We start from the raw sequence: 19577 nt of genomic DNA, 5'->3' as shown, positions 1-19577 counted from the left end.
ATGTGTCTCAATTTCTTCAAGAGCCATTCCAGTTGGTGGCCATCATTGCCCCCTGGGCAGCAAATTCCTCAGTTTGACCATGTGCCGTGTGAAGATATGCATTTTTCCATCCATCCTGAACTTTCTTCCATCATTCAGCTTCGTTGGGACCATGGCTAGTCTGGAACTAAGGGACCTACTAAGGGACCTTGTGAAGGAGAGATTCATCCAAAGTGCCACTAGCCAGCTGGGGGCAAATGAAGATCTGCACAGAGACAGATCTGGGCTTGCTTGAGCCATCCTTGCTAATCCGTTTGCATCTATCATATCAGACTTCTTCTTTTTTTAAATAAAAAGTCCATGCACTTGCTAGGGAGGCTGTTTGCTCATTTTGCAAGGAGTCCTCTTGCTAATAGAGAAGAGAATTTCATGTGACGTGCTCCCAGGAAAGCTCCCAGGTCTGCCTTGCTCCTCCGGCTCAGCTACGGAATAACTGTGTTTCCCTGAACAGACAGTTTTCTCCTCGCGAGGAATCGGAGCCAATGGTATTTCAACAGAAAACTCCACGATCAGATGCAGATAATTCTGCTTGAAGAAATGGGAACAGTTTTGTTTCGATATTGTAGGTTCGTTTATTTTAGCTCGCCCTCCCTCTGAGTTCTTTTAAGTGGTCTCATGGTTCTTTTGCTCCCCCATTCTGGCTTCACAACAACCCTGCGAGGTGGGAATGGGGAGAGGGAGAGAGAGAGAGAGAGAGAGAGAGAGAGAGAGAGAGAGAGAGAGTGTCAGTCAGACACACAGAGAGAGAGAGATTGGCTCAGCAAACTTCACAACTCAGTGTAGATTTGGTGGCGAAGGGACGTGAGTGGTGCTGTGGGTTAAACCACAGCACCTAGGACTTGCCAATCAGCAGGTTGGCAGTTCGAATCCCCACGAGGGGGTGAGCTCCCATTGCTCGGTCCCTGCTCCTGCCAACCTAGCAGTAAAGTGCAAGTAGATAAATAGGTACCACTGGCGGGAAGGCAAACAGCGTTTCCATGCGCTGCTCTGGTTCGCCAGAAGCGGCTTAGTCATGCTGGGCACATGACCCAGAAGCTGTATGCCGGCTCCATCGGCCTGTAAAGTGAGATGAGCGCCGCAACCCCAGAGTCGGCCACGACTGGACCTAATGGTCAGGGGTCCCTTTACCTTTACCTTTACCTTTACCTTTACCTTTACAGTCTAGCGGTAGCTAGACTGGTGACTGGGAGCGGCCGCCGGGACCACATAACACCGGTCCTGAAAGACCTACATTGGCTCCCAGTACGTTTCCAACCACAATTCAAAGTGTTGGTGCTGACCTTTAAAGCCCTAAAAGGCCTCGGTCCAGTATACCTGAAGGAGCGTCTACACCCCCATCGTTCTGCCGGGACACTGAGGTCCAGCGCCGAGGGCCTTCTGGCGGTTCCCTCATTGTGAGAAGTGAGGTTACAGGGAACCAGGCAGAGGGCCTTCTTGGTAGTGGCACCCGCCCTGTGGAACGCCCTCCCATCAGATGTCAAGGAAATAAGCAGCTATCCTATATTTAAGAGATATCTGAAGGCAGCCCTGTTTAGGGAAGCTCTTAATATTTAATGCTGTATTGTTTTTAACACTCGATTGGAAGCCGCCCAGAGGGGCTGGGGAAACTCAGCCGGATGGGCGGGGTATAAATAATAAATTATTATTATTATTATTATTATTATTATTATTATTATTATTACTCATTTGTCTACCTGCAACGGATCAGATCTGCCTGCCTCTGCTACCCCAAAAAGGGCCGTTTCTAAGCCTAACCAGCATTATACGGTAGTGGCAAAGAGGAACGCTAATGGGATTCAGGAATGTTAATTAACCTGGAATATAATTGTAGGAAGAGCATTCCAAGTGGCGCCCCTCCTGCTGCCACCTCGAGTCGCTTTTGGTTTCCTAACGCAAGTTTTTATCTTGAAATAGATGCTTTTTGTAAGCCCAAGGCTGGTTGAGATTTCAGATGCCACCCACTCCCACGCTCGGCAAGCCATTTCCAGCCCCATCGCCCCGTTCCTCCGAGTTGGCAGATATTTATTTTTTCCCGCAGCTGGAAGATGAAAGGGGTGGCTTGTTCCCAGGGCAAAGCTGCCTCGTGTGTTTTGAAGACAGGAAGGGATTGCTGTGGGTGGAAGCCCTCAATTTTCTAAAGCCGTGTTCATCAAATGGGTGAATTGTGATCAAATTTGCAGATGACACCAAACTGGGAGGGGTGGCTAACACCCCCGAGGACAGAATCACACTTCAAAACGACCTTGACAGATTAGAGAACTGGGCCAAAACAAACAAGATGAATTTTAACAGGGAGAAATGTAAAGTATTGCACTTGAGCAAAAAAAATGAGAAGCACAAATGCAAGATGGGTGACACCTGGCTTGAGAGCAGTACATGTGAAAAGGATCTAGGAGTCTTGGTTGACCACAAACTTGACATGAGCCAAGAGTGTGATGCGGCAGCTAAAAAAGCCAATGCAATTCTGGGCTGCATCAATAGGAGTATAGCATCTAGATCAAGGGAAGTAATAGTGCCACTGTATTCTGCTCTGGTCAGACCTCACCTGGAGTACTGTGTCCAGTTCTGGGCACCACAGTTCAAGAAGGACACTGACAAACTGGAACGTGTCCAGAGGAGGGCAACCAAAATGGTCAAAGGCCTGGAAACGATGCCTTATGAGGAATGGCTAAGGGAGCTGGGCATGCTTAGCCTGGAGAAGAGGAGGTCAAGGGGTGATATGATAGCCATGTTCAAATATATAAAAGGATGTCACATAGAGGAGGGCGAAAGGTTGTTTTCTGCTCCTCCAGAGAAGTGGACACGGAGCAATGGATCCAAACTACAAGAAAGAAGATTCCACCTAAACATTAGGAAGAACTTCCTGACAGTAAGAGCTGTTTGACAGTGGAATTTGCTGCCAAGGAGTGTGGTGGAGTCTCCTTCTTTGGAGGTCTTTAAGCAGAGGCTTGACAACCATATGTCAGGAGTGCTCTGATGGTGTTTCCTGCTTGGCAGGGGGTTGGACTCGATGGCCCTTGTGGTCTCTTCCAACTCTATGATTCTATGATTCTATGATTCTATGATTCTAAGTTTTCCAAAGCCACAACCATATCCTCCAACATTTCTCCACTGAAAATAGGGGTGTTATTATTATTATTATTATTATTAATAATAATAATAATAATACTCCACCCATCTTCCTGGGCTGCCCCAGCCACTCTGGGCACTGCTTCCAACATATATATATAAACATAATATGACATTAAACATTTAAAAACTTCCCTTCAGATGGCTTGGTGGGGGCAGATGACTCCATACCCTCCAACATTTCTCCAAGCTCTGCCTCCACAGTTGGGACAGCAATGCTTCTGAATGCCAGTTGCTGGAGGCCACAGTTGCTGTGTGGCTTTGGTCTTCCTTGGGGGTTTCTCCTAATGGGCATCTGGTTGTCCACTGTGAGAACAGAATGCTGGACTAGATGGGCCACTGGCCTGATCCAGCAGGATCTTCTTAGGTTCTTAAGGGCCTTTCTGGAGCAGGCCCTTCCAGTCCCACCCTGGAGAAGAGAAGTTGGAGAGGTGGCATGAGAGCCACCTTCAGATATCTGAAGAGCCGTCACATGGAGGATGGAACAAGCTGGCCTTCAGGTCCTTTTCAGGAGATTCCTGTGATGGCCTGGGACTCAGAACCAGAGGAGTCTCAGTCCACACCAGATCCTCTGCCTCAGGCAGCACCTGAACCAAGTCTGGGGCCTGATCCTGAAGAGTCCCAGTCTGCACAGGTTCCCCTGCAACAAACACCAGCTGGGCCAAGTCAGGGGCCTGAGCCTGTCCTGTTTCCAGATGCGGGGATGACCTCCTTGCCTCCAGCTGGGCCATCACTTACAGCTGCTCCACTCCCGGTTGGGTCAGGGGAGGCTGAGGTGGCCCCTGGGTCTAGTCACCCACCGATGTCTCCCAAGCTGAGGAGATTGAGGTCCGAGAGAAGGAGTACTTGCAGGAGGAGTGCTCACCTTTAGGCGAAACAGGGAGGTGAGTCGCTGGGGGATCAGGACCGGCCACTACCCCGTCAGAGATAAAAGGCTGTCGGACCCCGCCCCAGGTTGCGGGAGCAATGTCAGATCCTGCCTGAGATCCTGTGCCTGTCCTTGCCTGGTTTCCTGCCTCGTGTCCTGCCTTGGCCCTGTCAGACTGACTCCTAGCAGAACCTCCGGATTCTGGACCAGTCCAGGACTGCGTTTCATGGGTTACCCCCGGGCCCAGCACAATTCCTACTCAACGCCAGGAAGAATGTTCTGACAGTAAGAGCTGTTTGATGGTGGAACAGTCTCTCTCGGGAGGTTGTGGACTCGCCTTCTCTGGATGTTCCTAAAGAGAGCTTGGGTGGCCATCTGCCAGGGATGCTTTAGTTGAGATTCTTGCATTGCAGGAGGTTGAGCTAGATGACCCCTGAAGGTCCCTTCCAACTCTGATTCTATGAGATGCAGGCCCTGATTCCTTGAGCTGCCATCTGGAAGGAAGGAATCACTTTTGAAAGTGACCTTGACTCCCTCTGGCTCACTGCGAAAAATCACTCCCGCCGGCAAAACCCACCCGGCAGTTTGGAGAAAACCTTGACGCTAAGCCTCTTTTGATCGCAGATTGGTTTCCATGCCATGTGCCTCAGCGTGGTGGGGTTTTTTGGAGTGTGTGTGTGAAAAAGGAAGAAGCAGAAGTGGTGAGGGGGAGATTGGAGAAGGAAGTTGTATTTCTGTCCAATTAAAGTAGCAGCCAGAGATCCATCCCTGAAGTGTGGAGACGAGTATCGAAAGAACCTGGGGAAGGAGCCAAGTCTTGTTCCAGCTCAAAGCAGTGGGGGGGGGGGGATTTGCTGCACGTCTGACATTTTCCAGGGCGGGGGGGGGGGGAATGGCTTAAAATGGTGGGAGGTGAAAGACAGATTGAGTGAGACCCCCTTTTTGCGGGAAGCAGATTGTCCTGTCCCGAGCAGGAGGGACGGTCTCTTCGTTTTTAAAAAACTGAGCAGCTTCTGGGGACGCATCCAGCACTTGAGAACAGAAGAAGATCAGCTTCAGGATGAGGCCAATGGTCCACCTAGTCCAGCATCCTGTGACCGACCAGATGCCTCAGTGGAAAAATTGGCAGGGGAGGTCCCAGAACAGATAATTCCACCGTCGGTAGGCAGCTAAAAAAGCCAATGCAATTCTGGGCTGCATCAATAGGAGTATAGCATCTAGATCAAGGGAAGTAATAGTGCCACTGTATTCTGCTCTGGTCAGACCTCACCTGGAGTACTGTGTCCAGTTCTGGGCACCACAGTTCAAGAAGCACATGGACAAACTGGAACGTGTCCAGAGGAGGGCAACCAAAATGGTCAAAGGCCTGGAAACGATGCCTTATGAGGAAGGGCTAAGGGAGCTGGGCATGTTTAGCCTGGAGAAGAGGAGGTTAAGGGGTGATATGATAGCCATGTTCAAATATATAAAAGGATGTCACATAGAGGAGGGAGAAAGGTTGTTTTCTGCTGCTCCAGAGAAGCGGACACGGAGCAATGGTTCCAAACTACAAGAAAGAAGATTCCACCTATACGTTAGGAAGAACTTCCTGACAGTAAGAGCTGTTTGACAGTGGAATTTGCTGCCAAGGAGTGTGGTGGAGTCCAGTGGCGTAGCGTGGGGGGTGCAGGGGGGCCCGGCCACACCGGGCACAACATCTGGGGTTTAGGGTTAGGGGTAGGGTTAGGGGGCACAAATCCACAGGTTAGGGGGCGCAAATTACTTGCCTTGCCCCGGGTGCTGACAACCCACGCTATGCCACTGGTGGAGTCTCCTTCTTTGGAGGTCTTTAAGCAGAGGCTTGACAACCATATGTCAGGAGTGCTCTGATGGTGTTTCCTGCTTGGCAGGGGGTTGGACTCGATGGCCCTTGTGGTCTCTTCCAACTCTAGGATTCTATGATTCTATGGTCTGTGAGCATTTAGAAAAGGATCCTAAGGGGGGAAAGAAGAATATTCTTATATGCTGCAAGAGCGGCAAGAATACTGGTCGCCAAAAAATGGAAAGGCAAAATGATACTGTCGAAAGCGGAATGACAGGAGAAATTGTTTGAATATCTCGAATTAGCAAAATGGACAAGAGATAATTAGGAGACAGCCAACTCAAAGGTATAGAAAAGAATGGGGAATTTGTAAAGGATATTTAATTAAACATTGTCCACCAGTGATAACCTGGACATGCTTTGGCTAAACCCCACAATTTGCAAGTTAGATAAAGAATATATGAGATAGAATAAAGAAAGGAATGGAGATAAGGAATATGGAAATAATGATGATGATGATGATGATGATGATGGATGAACTGAGATTCGGAAGCATTTCTGCCTGCAACTGTTGAAGCAGAGCACAGTCATCCATAGCCCTTTCCTCCTCCCTGAATTGGTCTAATCCTTTTTCAAAGTCATCCAAGTTGGTGGCCATCACTGCCTCCTGTGGCAGGGAGTTCCATAGTTTACCTATGTGCCGCATGATGAAATCCTTCCATTTATCCGTCCTGAATCTTCTTCCAGCATTCAGCTTCATTTGGGCTGCCCTTTTCTGAATGTACAATACAATGATTCCATAGCAACGATTCCTGTTCTCCTCAGATGAAGGGTTGCTATATACGTACATTTTTAAAAACAAAAGCATCAAAACGTATTCTTTTTGATCCCCTTATGCCCCAGCAAGTGCTGGTCTGGATTTAAGGCCTTGCATAGTGTAATGTCAGAATCGCTCCTGCCTCCCTTTGCTCTCACCAAAACTCGGCAGTCGTGCACAGAAATCTTGAACGGAGGCGCACCTCTTACACGGCGTGCAATGTGTGCGATTGCGCACCCACAACAAAAAGGCTGTCAGATGGTGTGTCATTTCTCTTTGCTTTAGAGCCCCACGTCCAGCCCCAGAGAACCATCCCCTGCCCCATCCAGAGCTTTCAACCCAAAGGCCACCAGTTAATTGGTCCAACGTGGCCATCTTGTCAGCGGGTTGTCAAAATTTTAATAATCTGAACACAGCGAGGAGGGGTTGGGCAGGGGTTGGGGGGGTGAAAGTTTCAGTGACAGGGAAAATTGAATCCCCAGTTCTGCTTTTGACAGCTCTGAAATTGGGCTTCGAGGCCAGCAGTGCTGGGGCAGGAAAAGAATGAATTTGCGAAAAAGAAATGTTCTCCTCTCCAGCTTGTGGTTTGGAGAAAAGCCAGGAGGCCTCTGGTCAGCTAACTCCAGTCTATCAGAAGCTGATGGGCCAAAATTGCGGCCTGGCAGGCAGCCTGGTCTCTTGCCACAAATGTCATAGGATCATAGAACTGTCGAGTTGGAAGGGACCCAAAGGTCATCTAGCCGAACCCCCTGCAATGCAGGAATCACGGGTCAAGAATCCCTGACAGATGGCCATCCAAACTCTGCATTAAAAAAACCCCAATGGAGTTTATCACCTTCTGAAGGAGTCCATTCCCCTGTGAAACAGTCCTGACCATCCACAAATTCATCCTGAATTTTACTCAGAATCTCTCTTCTTGTCCTTTGGCTGCCAATCCCTGGAGCAGCAGAAAACACACTTGCTCCATCTTCCATGCGGTTTCCGTGTGATTCCCGGCCATGACCTTGTGGCAAAAAGCCAAGTCTCCGCTGCCGAAAAAGCTCATGCAAAAATCCAAAATCTCAAGGTGTCGTCGTAGCGGTAGAACCCATGGAACTCACTGCCACCGGAGGCAATGCTGGCCATCAACTTGGCTGGCTTGAAAAGAGGATTAGGCCAATTTGTGAAGGAGATGGCTATTGAGGGCTAATAGCCAACATCGCTTGGCTCTGCCTCCATAGTTGCTGGAATCTGCAGGAAGTGAGAGTTGCTCTTGCATTCTAATCCAGCTTGCAGGTTTTCCGCAGGATGCTGGACTAGATGGGCCATTGGCCTGATCCAGCAGGCTGTGCCCAGCTTCTGTGGCTAGTCCAGGGTGGTGCCTGAGGTTTTCTCCACCTTGGAAAGTGGAGCTAATTCCCTCCAATCTTCCTCCAGACATCTGTGCAGTAAATGGGATCTATAAGCAGGGTGCAGATGGGAACAATGCATTCCTCAATCGAACAATAGCTGGATCTCTCCTGGGCTTGTAAACCAAACAGCTTGTGGTCTGAAATGAGAGCGAAAGAGAAAAGGGGTTTGTTGGGACCTTATGGGTTCCAGGCAAAGAGGAATTTTAAGCTGTGTCCATTTTCAAACTGTCTCCACCAATTAAATTTAACTGCAAACTGCACCCCTTTAAATCAAGGGATATAAAATAAGCCAGGGGAGCTGCTGTCTCCCAGCGGTCATTTCGTGGTTGAAACCGAGCCATCCTTCAGCTTGCAAAACTCCTTGGGCCTGGAGCAGGACTGGCCAGCAGCAGAGAGCTGGGAAAATCAGGGTTCAAATCCTTTCTCAGCTACAAAGCTGAACTGCGTGACTTTGGGCCCGTCAATCTTTTTCTTCCCCTGACCTGCCTCACAGGGTTGTTGTGAGGCCAAAGGGAAGAGGGAATTATGAACACCGCTCTGAGTTCCTTGGAGGAACTTTTCAATAAACCCGCAAGGCCTGTCCCACGGAAGATGGAGTGAGCTTGTTTTCTCACGTTCCAGAGGGCAGGACCCAAACGAATGGCTTCGTCTTACAAGAAAGGAGATGGTGAATTTCTAAAGCCTAACATTAAATGCTATTTAATGAGCCTATGATAATTCAGACAAGGCTTAGATCTGGAAACAAGGCTTCTTATCACCTTAGCTGTGATTCCTGCTTCGCAGGGGGCTGGACTAGATGACACTTAGGGGCCCATTCTAGCTTTACCATTCTGTGATTCTAATAATGCTACCCCAATGGACAACAGGTGGCACTATGGGTTAAACCACAGAGCCTAGGACTTGCCGATCAGAAGGTCGGCAGTTCAAATCCCCGTGACGGGGTGAGCTCCCGTTGCTCGGTCCCAGCTCCTGCCAACCTAGCAGTTCGAAAGCATGTCAAAGTGCAAGTAGATAAATAGGTACCACTCTGGCGGGAAAGTAAACGGCGTTTCCGTGCGCTGCTCTGGTTCGCCAGAAGCGGCTTAGTCTTGCTGGCCACATGACCCGGAAGCTGTACGCCGGCTCCCTCGGCCAGTAAAGCGAGATGAGCGCCACAACCCCAGTCGGCCACAACTGGACCTAATGGTTAGGGGTCCCTTTACCTTTACTTTTAATGGACAACAGGAAATGAAAGTATCCAAATATCATAGAATTGTAGGGTCAGAAGGGACCCCAACGTGAGGTTTACTTTTTGGAAAAACGATTCAGCTCATGTCAAGCTTGACACACGCACACCCGGTCCAAGGGGGGCTGTTATACAGAAACACCCGTCGAAATGGAGTCTCATTCAATGCACTCAAGATTATGATGTGAAGCGTTAAAAATAAATAAAATGCTCGTTTTTAATTGGCTGTGTCTACAGTCCTGAGTGCATTGTGTGATGTGACAATGGGAGCAATTATTCTGCCTTCCTGTGCAGTTTTGCATTCTGGGGCTTTTTGGGGTGGGGAGGGGCACACCAGAAAGGAGAGAACTGCAAAGCTCAATAATGTGCCAGGCCGTTTTTCTAAACAGAAAACAAATATTCTAAGAAGCTGTGCTCTCTGCTCAGAAATTTGTTTCTTTGGTACGGAGGCAGCTTTGCATTGTTGGCTACCGAAACCCTCTCAGAAAGAAAACCCGTTTCCTGCAACACTTACTCTTCTGGCTGCTACAATTCTGTTTCCACCTTTGCAAAGCTAAGCAGGGTCCGGTGGGGTTTCAAACTGGATGGGAGACCTTGTTCTGAGAGTCCTGCATTTCAGGGGGTTGGGCTAGATGACCCTCAGGGTCCCTTCCGACTCTACCATTCTAGGATTCACCTCTTACTTGCCACTTCTCTAAACTAAAGAGTCCCAAATGTGGCCACCTCAAAGGGGAGTAGCTCCCTTCCCTCCATCATTTTGGTTGCCCTTATCTTTTTTCCTATTTTTATTTATTTATTTAAATATTTTCATGAATGACAAAGGTCCATATAACACCTCCTTTTTCAGTTCATAAGAGTCCTTTCCGCATGTCAGTTGCATTCTGTGTGAGACATTGTTCTCATAGGCATTGTGAGGTTTATGGGGAGAGAGAACTGGGGAGAAAGATCTTTCGTTCTTTTTCGGAACCCTTCCAAACCCCAAAAATCTCCTTTTTGAGGCGAGGCCCCCAGAACCGCACACAGGATTCCAAATGCGGTTGCACCATAGATTTGTACGACAGCATTATGATATTGGCAGTTTTGTTTTCAATTCATTTCCTGATGGTCCCTAGCATGGAATTTGCCTTCTTTCACCCAGCCAAGGAGGTGTTTGGGGAGGGTGTGTGTGTGTGTGTGTGTGTGTGTGTGTAAAGTCAATCCTGGTACATCTGATGCCTTTTAGATCATGTTTTTTAAAACTATACCCTGCCACTTGTAGACCTCCAGTTTTTTAACTGGTAGATTAATCACCTATAAAGCTTAAATTGCTTAGCTGGCGTTACTCCATTTTAATCAGTGGGGCTGCAAGTTTATGGGCACCTTAAAAAATGCTGCTTTGCTTCTAGCTTGTACTTGGGATAAGAGAGAGCCCCCCCCCTTTCTACGATAAATTGTTTGCTTAAATTGCCTGTTATCTCGCACTTTTGTCTCTGTAAAAAGCTCCCCGGATTGAAGCTTTGAGCGAAATGCAAATTAATTTTAGTTTAATCAATTCCATCAGTCGATTGGTTAAGTGGCAGGCCATCAATCAACTGAGAAGTCTCAAACAGGTTGACAGCTCTACCAGTTCTGCTTGTTTGGAGAGCAGGCTTTGGGGGCTGCAGTGAGAAGGATCTTTTCAGGGGATCTGCAAATCCACTCGCCTGCTTTCTCCGGGGACAAAATAATAATAATAATAATTTTTTTGGGGGGGGGATTGGATTACTGCCATGCATTCTATGTGGAGCTTCCCTTGTGCTTGATCCAGAGCTTGGAATTGCTTGGAATCCGAATTGCTACCGGGCCGAGTTCAAGGTGTTGCTGTTGGGGTATAAAGTCAACATCCCACATGCGTCCACCGCACTGCTTGGGTGCATGGAATTAGCACTGCCACAGCTGCCACATAATACCCATTCCACATCTGTAAGGAACTTGTTCTTTTAGTCTGGCAGCCCCTGCCTATTCTCTGGAACTCCCTGCCTATTGATATCAAGCGGGTGCCTTCGCTGTACTCTTTTTGGCGCCTGCTAAAATTCTTGTTTTGATGACCCTGTCCAGGTGCTGAAACAATTGATGTGAATTTTAACCTGTTTTAGTATTTTCATGCTTTCTGTGTGTTTTAAGCTGTTGTGAACTTTTCTTGAGTTTCCTGCTTCATTGTTGTTCTTTATTTATTTGTGTATTTGTTTGTTTTTACGATCTCATGGTGTATAAATCAAAACACCCTTGTTGGATTCATAGCTGTCAACTTTCAGATTTGAAAATAAGGGATCTGCAGCCTTGAAAATAAGGGATCAGCAGCCTCACCTGTCCCAGGGACAGTCTATGGGATATCTAACAATCCGGGATAGCAGCGGGAAGCACCGGAAAATGGTGCTGGAATAAGGGAATTTTCTGCAAAAAAAGGTTGACAGCTATGGTTGAATTGCAGCTGGGAACGACCACAGCATTGGGGATAGAATATCTGCCTTGTGAGCAGAAGGTCCCGGGTTCAGGCCCCCCCCCCACTTTATTCCATTTTATTGCATGCATATTCCGCCTTTTCCTTCCAAGGATCTCAAAGTGGCGTCTATGGTTCTCCTCTTCCTCCCCCTTCCATCCCCACAGCAACCCTGTAAGGTAGGCTGGGCTAAGAGATAGCGACTGGCCCAAGGTCACCCCCTGAGTGGCACCTCCAGGCAGACTCTGGAGGCTCCTGCCGGAACCCCAGTGGGCTCGATGGACCAAATGATCTGGCAGCACAAGGCAGCAGAAGGCAGCTTCTTATGTTCCTGTACGGGTGCACGGCATCCCGATTCTGGATAGCTCAATTGCTTAGAGTGTGGTGCTTCTAATGCCAAGGTTGCAGCGGGTTGGGCTAGATGACCCTCAGGGTCCCTTTCTACAATTCTATGATTCTCTCACCTCCGAGCAGTGAGAGACTCTGGGGGCCCTGGCCCTCTCTGCCACCACGAGATTTGCGAACATGCGATGCAGCTGAACGTTGCATCTTTCAAGCAACTGTTTCTTGAGATTCTGCTCAGCTATTGGAGGCTGGGGCTGCCTCTTGTAATTTTATTTTCTGTTCATTAAAGAGATTACGCTAAGAGGTACACAGATTATCTCTTGGCCGTTGCCTGCTCTGGAGCGACTCTGCATTAATCCCTCTCCCCCTCTTTTGTTCTCTTCCTCACTGCAGGACATCTTCACGCCAGAGTGCAAATTTAAGGAGTCCGTTTTTGAAAACTACTACGTTATATATTCCTCTACGCTGTACCGGCAGCAGGAATCCGGGAGAGCTTGGTTCTTGGGGCTCAATAAAGAAGGGCAGATTATGAAGGGGAACCGGGTGAAAAAGACCAAACCATCATCACATTTTGTACCGAAACCCATAGAAGGTAGGGAGGGGTGGAGTCCCCAGTTTTGCTTTCTCTGCATTTGGGTGGTGGTGGGAGTGTTTGGTGAAGAAGTTGTGTTTCCTTTTGGGGTGGGAGGGATGCTGAGCAAAGTCGGATTGCTCCCCAGGCTCTCTTTCGCTCTCTTGTGCAAAATGCAGCTGGGCTCACTTGCCCGAGAGACCTGGCGTTCGTTTGCTTGGTGAGCTTCTTTGGCTTAATGCATTTTGTTTGGTCCTGTTCTTCACTTGTGACCTGTTGCAGCTATAAAATGACAAAGGTGGGGGTGGGGAGACATATATTTAGGACCCTGCCATGAAAAGAGGGAGGGAGACATCACTGATAAAGTCCCATTAATAGCTGGCTTATGGAGGTATGTTTTGGTCAGGCTTTATGGATAGCCCACCCGCAATTTCACATCTATTCAGAGGGATAAAGCTGAGCTCTGTTTGCATATGTGGTATTAGATTTGGGAATGGCTCATCATAAGAATTCCAGATCACAGTGCAACCCTAACTGGATCAAACTAAGCTGGCCAGGGGGCCTCAATCCTAAATCTGATTAAGTGAGTATTCCCTTACAAAGGCACAGAGGATAAATTTGATGCAACTATGGTGCTTGCCAAATGGTACATTTGTTGGAGTGCATAGCCTAGTCTGATTTCACATTGCATTTTGGGTTGTGTAATAATAATAATAATAATAATAATAATAATAATAATAATAATAATTTATTATTTCTACCCCGTCCATCTGGCTGGCTTTCCCCAGCCACTCTGGGCTGCTCCCAACAGAAGGTTAAAAATACATTAAAAATTGTGTACACAATATACCTTCAAAGTTCATTTTTTTCACCCAGAGAATTCTGGGCATTGTAGTTTATCACACGCAGAGTTGCAATTCCCAGCAACCCTTAATGAAGTACCGGGCCCAGAATTCTCTGGGAAGGCACTTTGCATGTGCTTGAAGTGTATGAAACATAGCGTTAGTATCAGAACATAGTCTTGCACAATTTTTTTTAAAAAAAAACCACACACATTGTGTTTAAAACTTAACATTTCAAAAATAAGATGGTTCCTAAAAACCATACACCTGAGGTGTCATAAGCCTGGTGTGAACAGGTGTGTCTTCAGCATCCTCCGGAAGCTGTGCAATGAAGGTGCCAAGCGAGCCTCTGTGTGGAGGGAGTCATACAGTTTAGGGGCCACCACAGAGAAGGCCCTCTCCGCTTAGACCACACACACACCCCGAGCCTCTGAGGGCGAAGGGGCAACTAAGAAGGCACCCTCTGCTCATCTTAGCACCCAAGATGCCTCTGCCATGCCCCCACAGTTTTGGGGAGCAATGCTTCTGAATGCCAGTTGCTGAAAACCACCAGCGGTGGGGGGGGGGAGAGAGAGCTCTTGGGCTTGGGTCCTGCCGGCAGGTTTCCCATAATGGGCCTCCTGTGAGGATGCTGGACTTAATGGGCCACTAGCCTCATCCAGGAGGCCCTTCTTTTGTTCCGGCATGCTGCAGAAACACACCTTGCGCCTGCGGTGTTGGGTTCACACACACTCCTGCCACCTAGGTCCCGGGTGCCAGAGGGAAAAAATCTGGATGGCATTGATGCCTTTGGGTGGGGGCATGTGTGGTTTCTCTGTAAGCAGGGAAGCTGTCTTCCTTCTGCCTCGTCTGCAAAGGGCTGAGCATCCCTGTCCCCCTGCTCTGACTGCTTCTGCTAGGAGACTGGCTCTCTCTTCCCTCCCAACGTCTGTGATAAACAGGCTCAAAGCGTCCCTTTCCGGGAGACAGACATGGGTCAGCGTCTCTCTCTCTCTCTGCAATCCCCTTAAACAGATGGCAGGCAGAGGAGGAAGCGAAAGCTCCCAGATGCTGTGCAAACTGGCCTCAATATCCCACCTTCCGCTGCATCCTCAAGGTCGCAGCTACGCCCAGGCTGCCCTGCGTCTTTACTCTGGAGTCCCAGAGCTGCTGGTACAAGGCTAGGCCCCCATCCCTTTTTGCCAAGGCCCCCCTTTTTGGGGATGAATCCCTGCCTGTCTTCACCGGCCTTCCTCTGAGCTGCTTTTCTCCTCCTCCTCCTCCTCCTCCTCCTCCTCCTCCTTGCTGTGATTTCTTCCCAGTCTCTCTCCCCGCGTAGGACAGAGGGACTTGTCTGAGAAGGGCTGCCTTTGCCGTGACCTTCACAGAATCACAGAAGTTCAGAGCTGGAAGTGACCCCAGTGATCATCTAGTCCGGTCCCTTGCAATGCAGGTGGCTGCTGTTGTTTGCCACTTTGCTGTGGTCAGATGGCTCCACAGCCTTAATAAAGCCCCGGTATGTGATCCTTGACATAACCTTGATGGCAGAAAGTGAGGAGGAATTAAAGAACCTTTTAATGAGGGTGAAAGAGGAGTGCACAAAATATGGTCTGAAGTTCAGCATCAAAAAAACGAAGATCATGACCACTGGTCCCATCACCTCCTGGCAAATAGAAGGGGAAGAAATGGAGGCAGTGAGAGATTTTACCTTCTTGGGCTCCATGATCACTGCAGATGGTGACAGCAGTCACAAAATTACGGTAAAAGACGCCTGCTCCTTGGGAGAAAGGCAATGACAAACCTAGACAAGCATCTTAAGAAGCAGAGACATCACCTTGCCAACAAAGGTCCGTATAGTAAAAGCTATGGTTTTCCCAGTAGTGATGTATGGAAGTGAAAGCTGGACCATCAAGAAGGCTGATCGCCGAAGAATTGATGCTTTTGAATTGTGGTGCTGGAGGAGAGTCTTGAGAGTCCCATGGACTGCAAGAAGATCCAACCTCTCCATTCTGAAGGAAATCAGCCCTGAGTGCTCTCTGGAAGGACAGATCCTGAAGCTGAGGCTCCAAGACTTTGGCCACCTCATGAGAAGAGAAGACTCCCTGGAAAAGACCCTGATGTTGGGAAAGATGGAGGGCACAAGGAGAAGGGGGCAAGATGGTTGGACAGTGTTCTTGAAGCTTCCAGTATGAGTTTGACCAAACTGCGGGAGGCAGTGAAAGACAGGAGGGCCTGGTGTGCTCTGGTCCATGGTCACGAAGAGTCGGACATGACTAAACGACTAAACAACAACAACATGTGGAGCAGTGTAGGAACAGTGGCCCGTCTTGTCCAGCATCCTGTTCTCACAGTGGCCAACCAAAAGCAGGACTCGAGCGCAAGAGAATTATTGCTAGGAGCCATGGATAGCCCTCTCCTCTCCATGAATTGGTCTATTATTATTTTTTTGAAGCCACCCAAGTTGATGGCCATCACTGTGTCCTGTGGCAGAGAGTTCCATAGTTCAGTTCCATAGTTTAAACTCTGTGCTGCATAAATGACTTTCTTTTATCTGTCCCCAATCTTCCAACATTCAGCTTTATTAGATGCCTATGAGTGTAGACACTGAAGACTGTGCACTGCTGAAAAGGTCTCACTTTCAGAATTTCCTAGAAATGAGGGTGTGTTGGATTTCATGGGTGCCAATGGCCGCTTTCCGGGTGCCATGGTCCCTGGCCATTCTGTGCAAGAATCCTAGCAAATGGAAGACATGGTCTACATTCGCACCGTGCATTCAAAGCGCTACAATTCCCCTTCAAACAGTCATGGCTTCTCCCAGAGAATGCTGGAAACTGTAGTTTGTTAAGGGTGCAGAGATTTGGTTGGAGGCCTCCCCATTCCCCTTGCAGAGCCACAATTCCCAGAGCTGCCTGTGAAGAGGGATTGGTTGTTAAACCGTTTTTGGAATTGCAAGGGGGTTGGACTAGATGACGCTTGGCGATCCCTTCCAACTCTACAGTTCTGTGGTTCTATGAAAGGAGGCAGTGCCCCAGCAACCTCAGCCAGCCCCCAGCTCCTGCCTTCTTCCTTACAACCAGACAGGGGGGCTCTAGTACGTTTCTGAGCACAATTCATAGTGTTGGTGCTGACCTTGAAAGCCCTAAACAGCCTCAGTCCAGGATATCTGAAGGAGCATCTCCAGCCCCATCGTTCTGTCGGACGCTGAGGTCCAGCGCCAAGGGCCTTCTGGCGGTTCCCTCACTGTGAGAAGCCAAGTTACAGGGAACCAGGCAGAGGGCCTTCTCGGTGGTGGCGCCCACCCTGTGGAATGCCCTCCCACCAGATGTCAAAGAGAACAACAACTACCAGACTTTTAGAAGACATCTGAAGGCAGCCCTGTTTAGGGAAGCTTTTAATATGTGATGCATTAAAAGGTAAAGGTAAAGGTACCCCTGCCCGTACGGGCCAGTCATGACAGACTCTGGGGTTGTGCGCCCATCTCACTTAAGAGGCCAGGGGCCAGCGCTGTCCGGAGACACTTCCGGGTCACGTGGCCAGCGTGACATCGCTGCTCTGGCCAGAGCCAGAGCCAGAGCCGCACACGGAAACGCCGTTTACCTTCCCGCTGGTAAGCGGTCCCTATTTATCTACTTGCACCCGGAGGTGCTTTCGAACTGCTAGGTTGGCAGGCACTGGGACCGAGCAGCGGGAGCGCACCCCGCTGCAGGGATTCGAACCGCCGACCTTTCGATCGGCAAGCCCTAGGCGCTGAGGCTTTAACCCACAGCGCCACCTGCGTCCCCTGTGATGCATTACTGTATTTTAATATTGTGTTGGAAGCTGCCCAGAGTGGCTGGGGGAAATCCAGCCAGATGGGCGGGGTATAAATAATTTATTATTTTATTTTATTTTATTTATTTATTTCTCCTCCTGTTGGACTCCCTGCCTGCCATTCCATTGGGCACACACTTCTCCTCGCTTGCCCTGGCTTACTCTCGCCTGCTCGCCCCAAATCCACTTTTGCAATGCAAGCAGCTCCTTTAAACCCATGTCCCGTTTTTGAGAAAGGCACTTGGCAGCAGGATGGGCGAGTGGGAAGTGCATTAGGCAGCAGGGAGAAAAACAAACAGTGGCAAGTCTTTTTGCTTTTAAGAAACACAGAGCATGAACACAAACTGTGTGGATTTTACTCCTCTGCAGCGAAAAGCTCCCCAGCCCGTCTGCAATTTGGATGTTCCAACAGTACGAAAAGCTTGCAAATGCGGGAGGCGTCGCCTTCCCCTCCCCACAGTGCTCCTTTGGAGAAGCAGCAGCATGCAAGACCTGGCGTTGTAAAATGCTCTTTAGTCCCATAAACCAGATTGAGCCCTGGGATCCTGACTCCAGAGATTCTCCCACATTTATTTATTTGTTTCTATTAAACAAAATAAACCAAAGAGCATAAAGGAATAATGTCACAGCAGGTGGAAAACTGCCTTAGGTTGGACTTTATCGCTGATGTTGTTACAGAACATTGCAAAAAATAATAATAATTACCCATTTCCTCCATAAACCTGTTAGGCTGGTTTGTATGCATTCTTCTGTAGTAAGTTAGGCTTAACCATAGTTACTGTGGTTTCTGAGGCCATTCAGATATAGTAGGCAACATGCTCCCCCACAATTTTTAGCGATTAAAATCTTAGCAACAGTTATAACTATTTCTTGATCATTTACTGGAATAGCATCTTTCAGATAAATACTTTCAGTACCAGAGGTTAGGATATCCTACCATATCAGAGATATCCACCTAATTTCCATAATATATATATTTTTAGAACAATTCTAAAAGGTGATTTGCTTTCTTTAATCCACCTCTCCAGCTTCTGTTCGATCCTAACAGATATTAAATTAAATTTATAAGGCGTTAAATACCATTGACAGAGGGTTTCGAAATGGTTCTCCTTTAGGAAATTGTATGAGAATGGAAGTTGTCCCAAATTCATTTCCATCTCCTCGCTGACACCCTTCCTTGGGTTCCTTTCTGCCTGGATGAGCTGGGCGCCTTCTGCATGAAAAGCAGCCATTCCACCCCTGAGCTGCATTGGGCCTTGCATGGAGCTGGAGAGATCCCTGGCGCCTCATCCCTCTGGCACCTAGGGAAGGCTGGTCCTGCCCCCACCCAGACACCTCCAGCCCTGACCTGAAATGAACCCACAAGGCTCTGGCTCAAGCTAGGAAGATGGAGCTGGGTCTTTGCCTCAGACAGCTGAGATCAAAGGCCTTGGCAATCCAGGTCACTGGGCAGGGGCACCTGAGCCCCCTGGCTTGGTGCTGCCTGAGTCCTCTGTTGCTTGGGGCTGATAAGAAACATGAGCCCAAGGAAGGGTGACCTCCCCAACCGCTTAAAGCCAGATGGATCCGTGCCGGGAGCAACCAGGGCGGACTGGGGCTCCTCCTTTGTGCGTCTGGCATCTAAGGCTCCAAGTTGAAAAATAACTCCGAGGGGACTGGAAAGAGCCTTATCTGTTAGAGACCAGACCCCCCCCCTCCCCGCCTCCCCCTCTGTGCTTTGGGAAGGCCTTGACTTGAAAGGGGACATGAGCCGGGAGCTTAACAGAAGCCCTTCAAAGGGAAAGCGGCGATGGCTTTTTGGAGAGATGCGTTTTCTCCTCCTGCAAGGAAGCTTTGCCCTGCGTGTGTCTCATCATCATCATCATCAACATCATCATAATTTATTATTTATACCCCGCCCATCTGGCTGGGCTTCCCCAGCCACTCTGGGCAGCTTCCAAAAAAATATTAAAATACTATAATACAGCAAACATTAAAAGCTTCCCTGAACAGATGTCTTATAAAACAGATGTCTTATAAAAGTCTGGTAGCTGTTCTTCTCTTTGACATCTGGTGGAAGGGCATTCCACAGGGCCGGTGCCACTACCGAGAAGGCCCTCTGCCTGGTTCCCTGTAGCTTCTCACAGTGAGGGAACCGCCAGAAGGCCCTTGGCACTGGACTTCAGTGTCCAGGCTGAACAATGGGGGTGGAGACGCTCCTTCAGGTCTACTGGACTGAGGCCGTGTGGGGCTTTAAAGGTCAGCACCAACACCTTGAATTGTGCTTGGAAACGTACTGGGCTGGATTTGGCCCCCGGGCCTT

General features: G+C 48.7%; 1 protein-coding gene and 1 long non-coding RNA gene across 4 annotated transcripts in view; one reads left to right on the top strand and one right to left on the bottom strand.

Annotated features, from left to right (window-relative positions):
- LOC307217218 overlaps positions 1–19577 on the bottom strand; it is a 671692-nt gene that overhangs the window by 273116 nt on the left and 378999 nt on the right. The window lies entirely within an intron of this gene.
- FGF12 (fibroblast growth factor 12) overlaps positions 1–19577 on the top strand; it is a 233646-nt gene that overhangs the window by 213349 nt on the left and 720 nt on the right. For all 3 annotated transcript variants that reach the window (XM_079978264.1, XM_079978266.1, XM_079978265.1), the window contains one exon: positions 12467–12665. In XM_079978264.1, coding sequence (XP_079834390.1) covers positions 12467–12665 — 199 coding nt within the window. The remainder of the gene's footprint in view (positions 1–12466; positions 12666–19577) is intronic.

The sequence above is a fragment of the Podarcis cretensis genome (assembly GCF_951804945.1).
Source record: "Podarcis cretensis genome assembly, chromosome: 5".
In the NCBI taxonomy this organism is placed as follows: Eukaryota; Metazoa; Chordata; class Lepidosauria; order Squamata; family Lacertidae; genus Podarcis; species Podarcis cretensis.
This window is presented reverse-complemented; position numbering and strand designations above follow the sequence as displayed.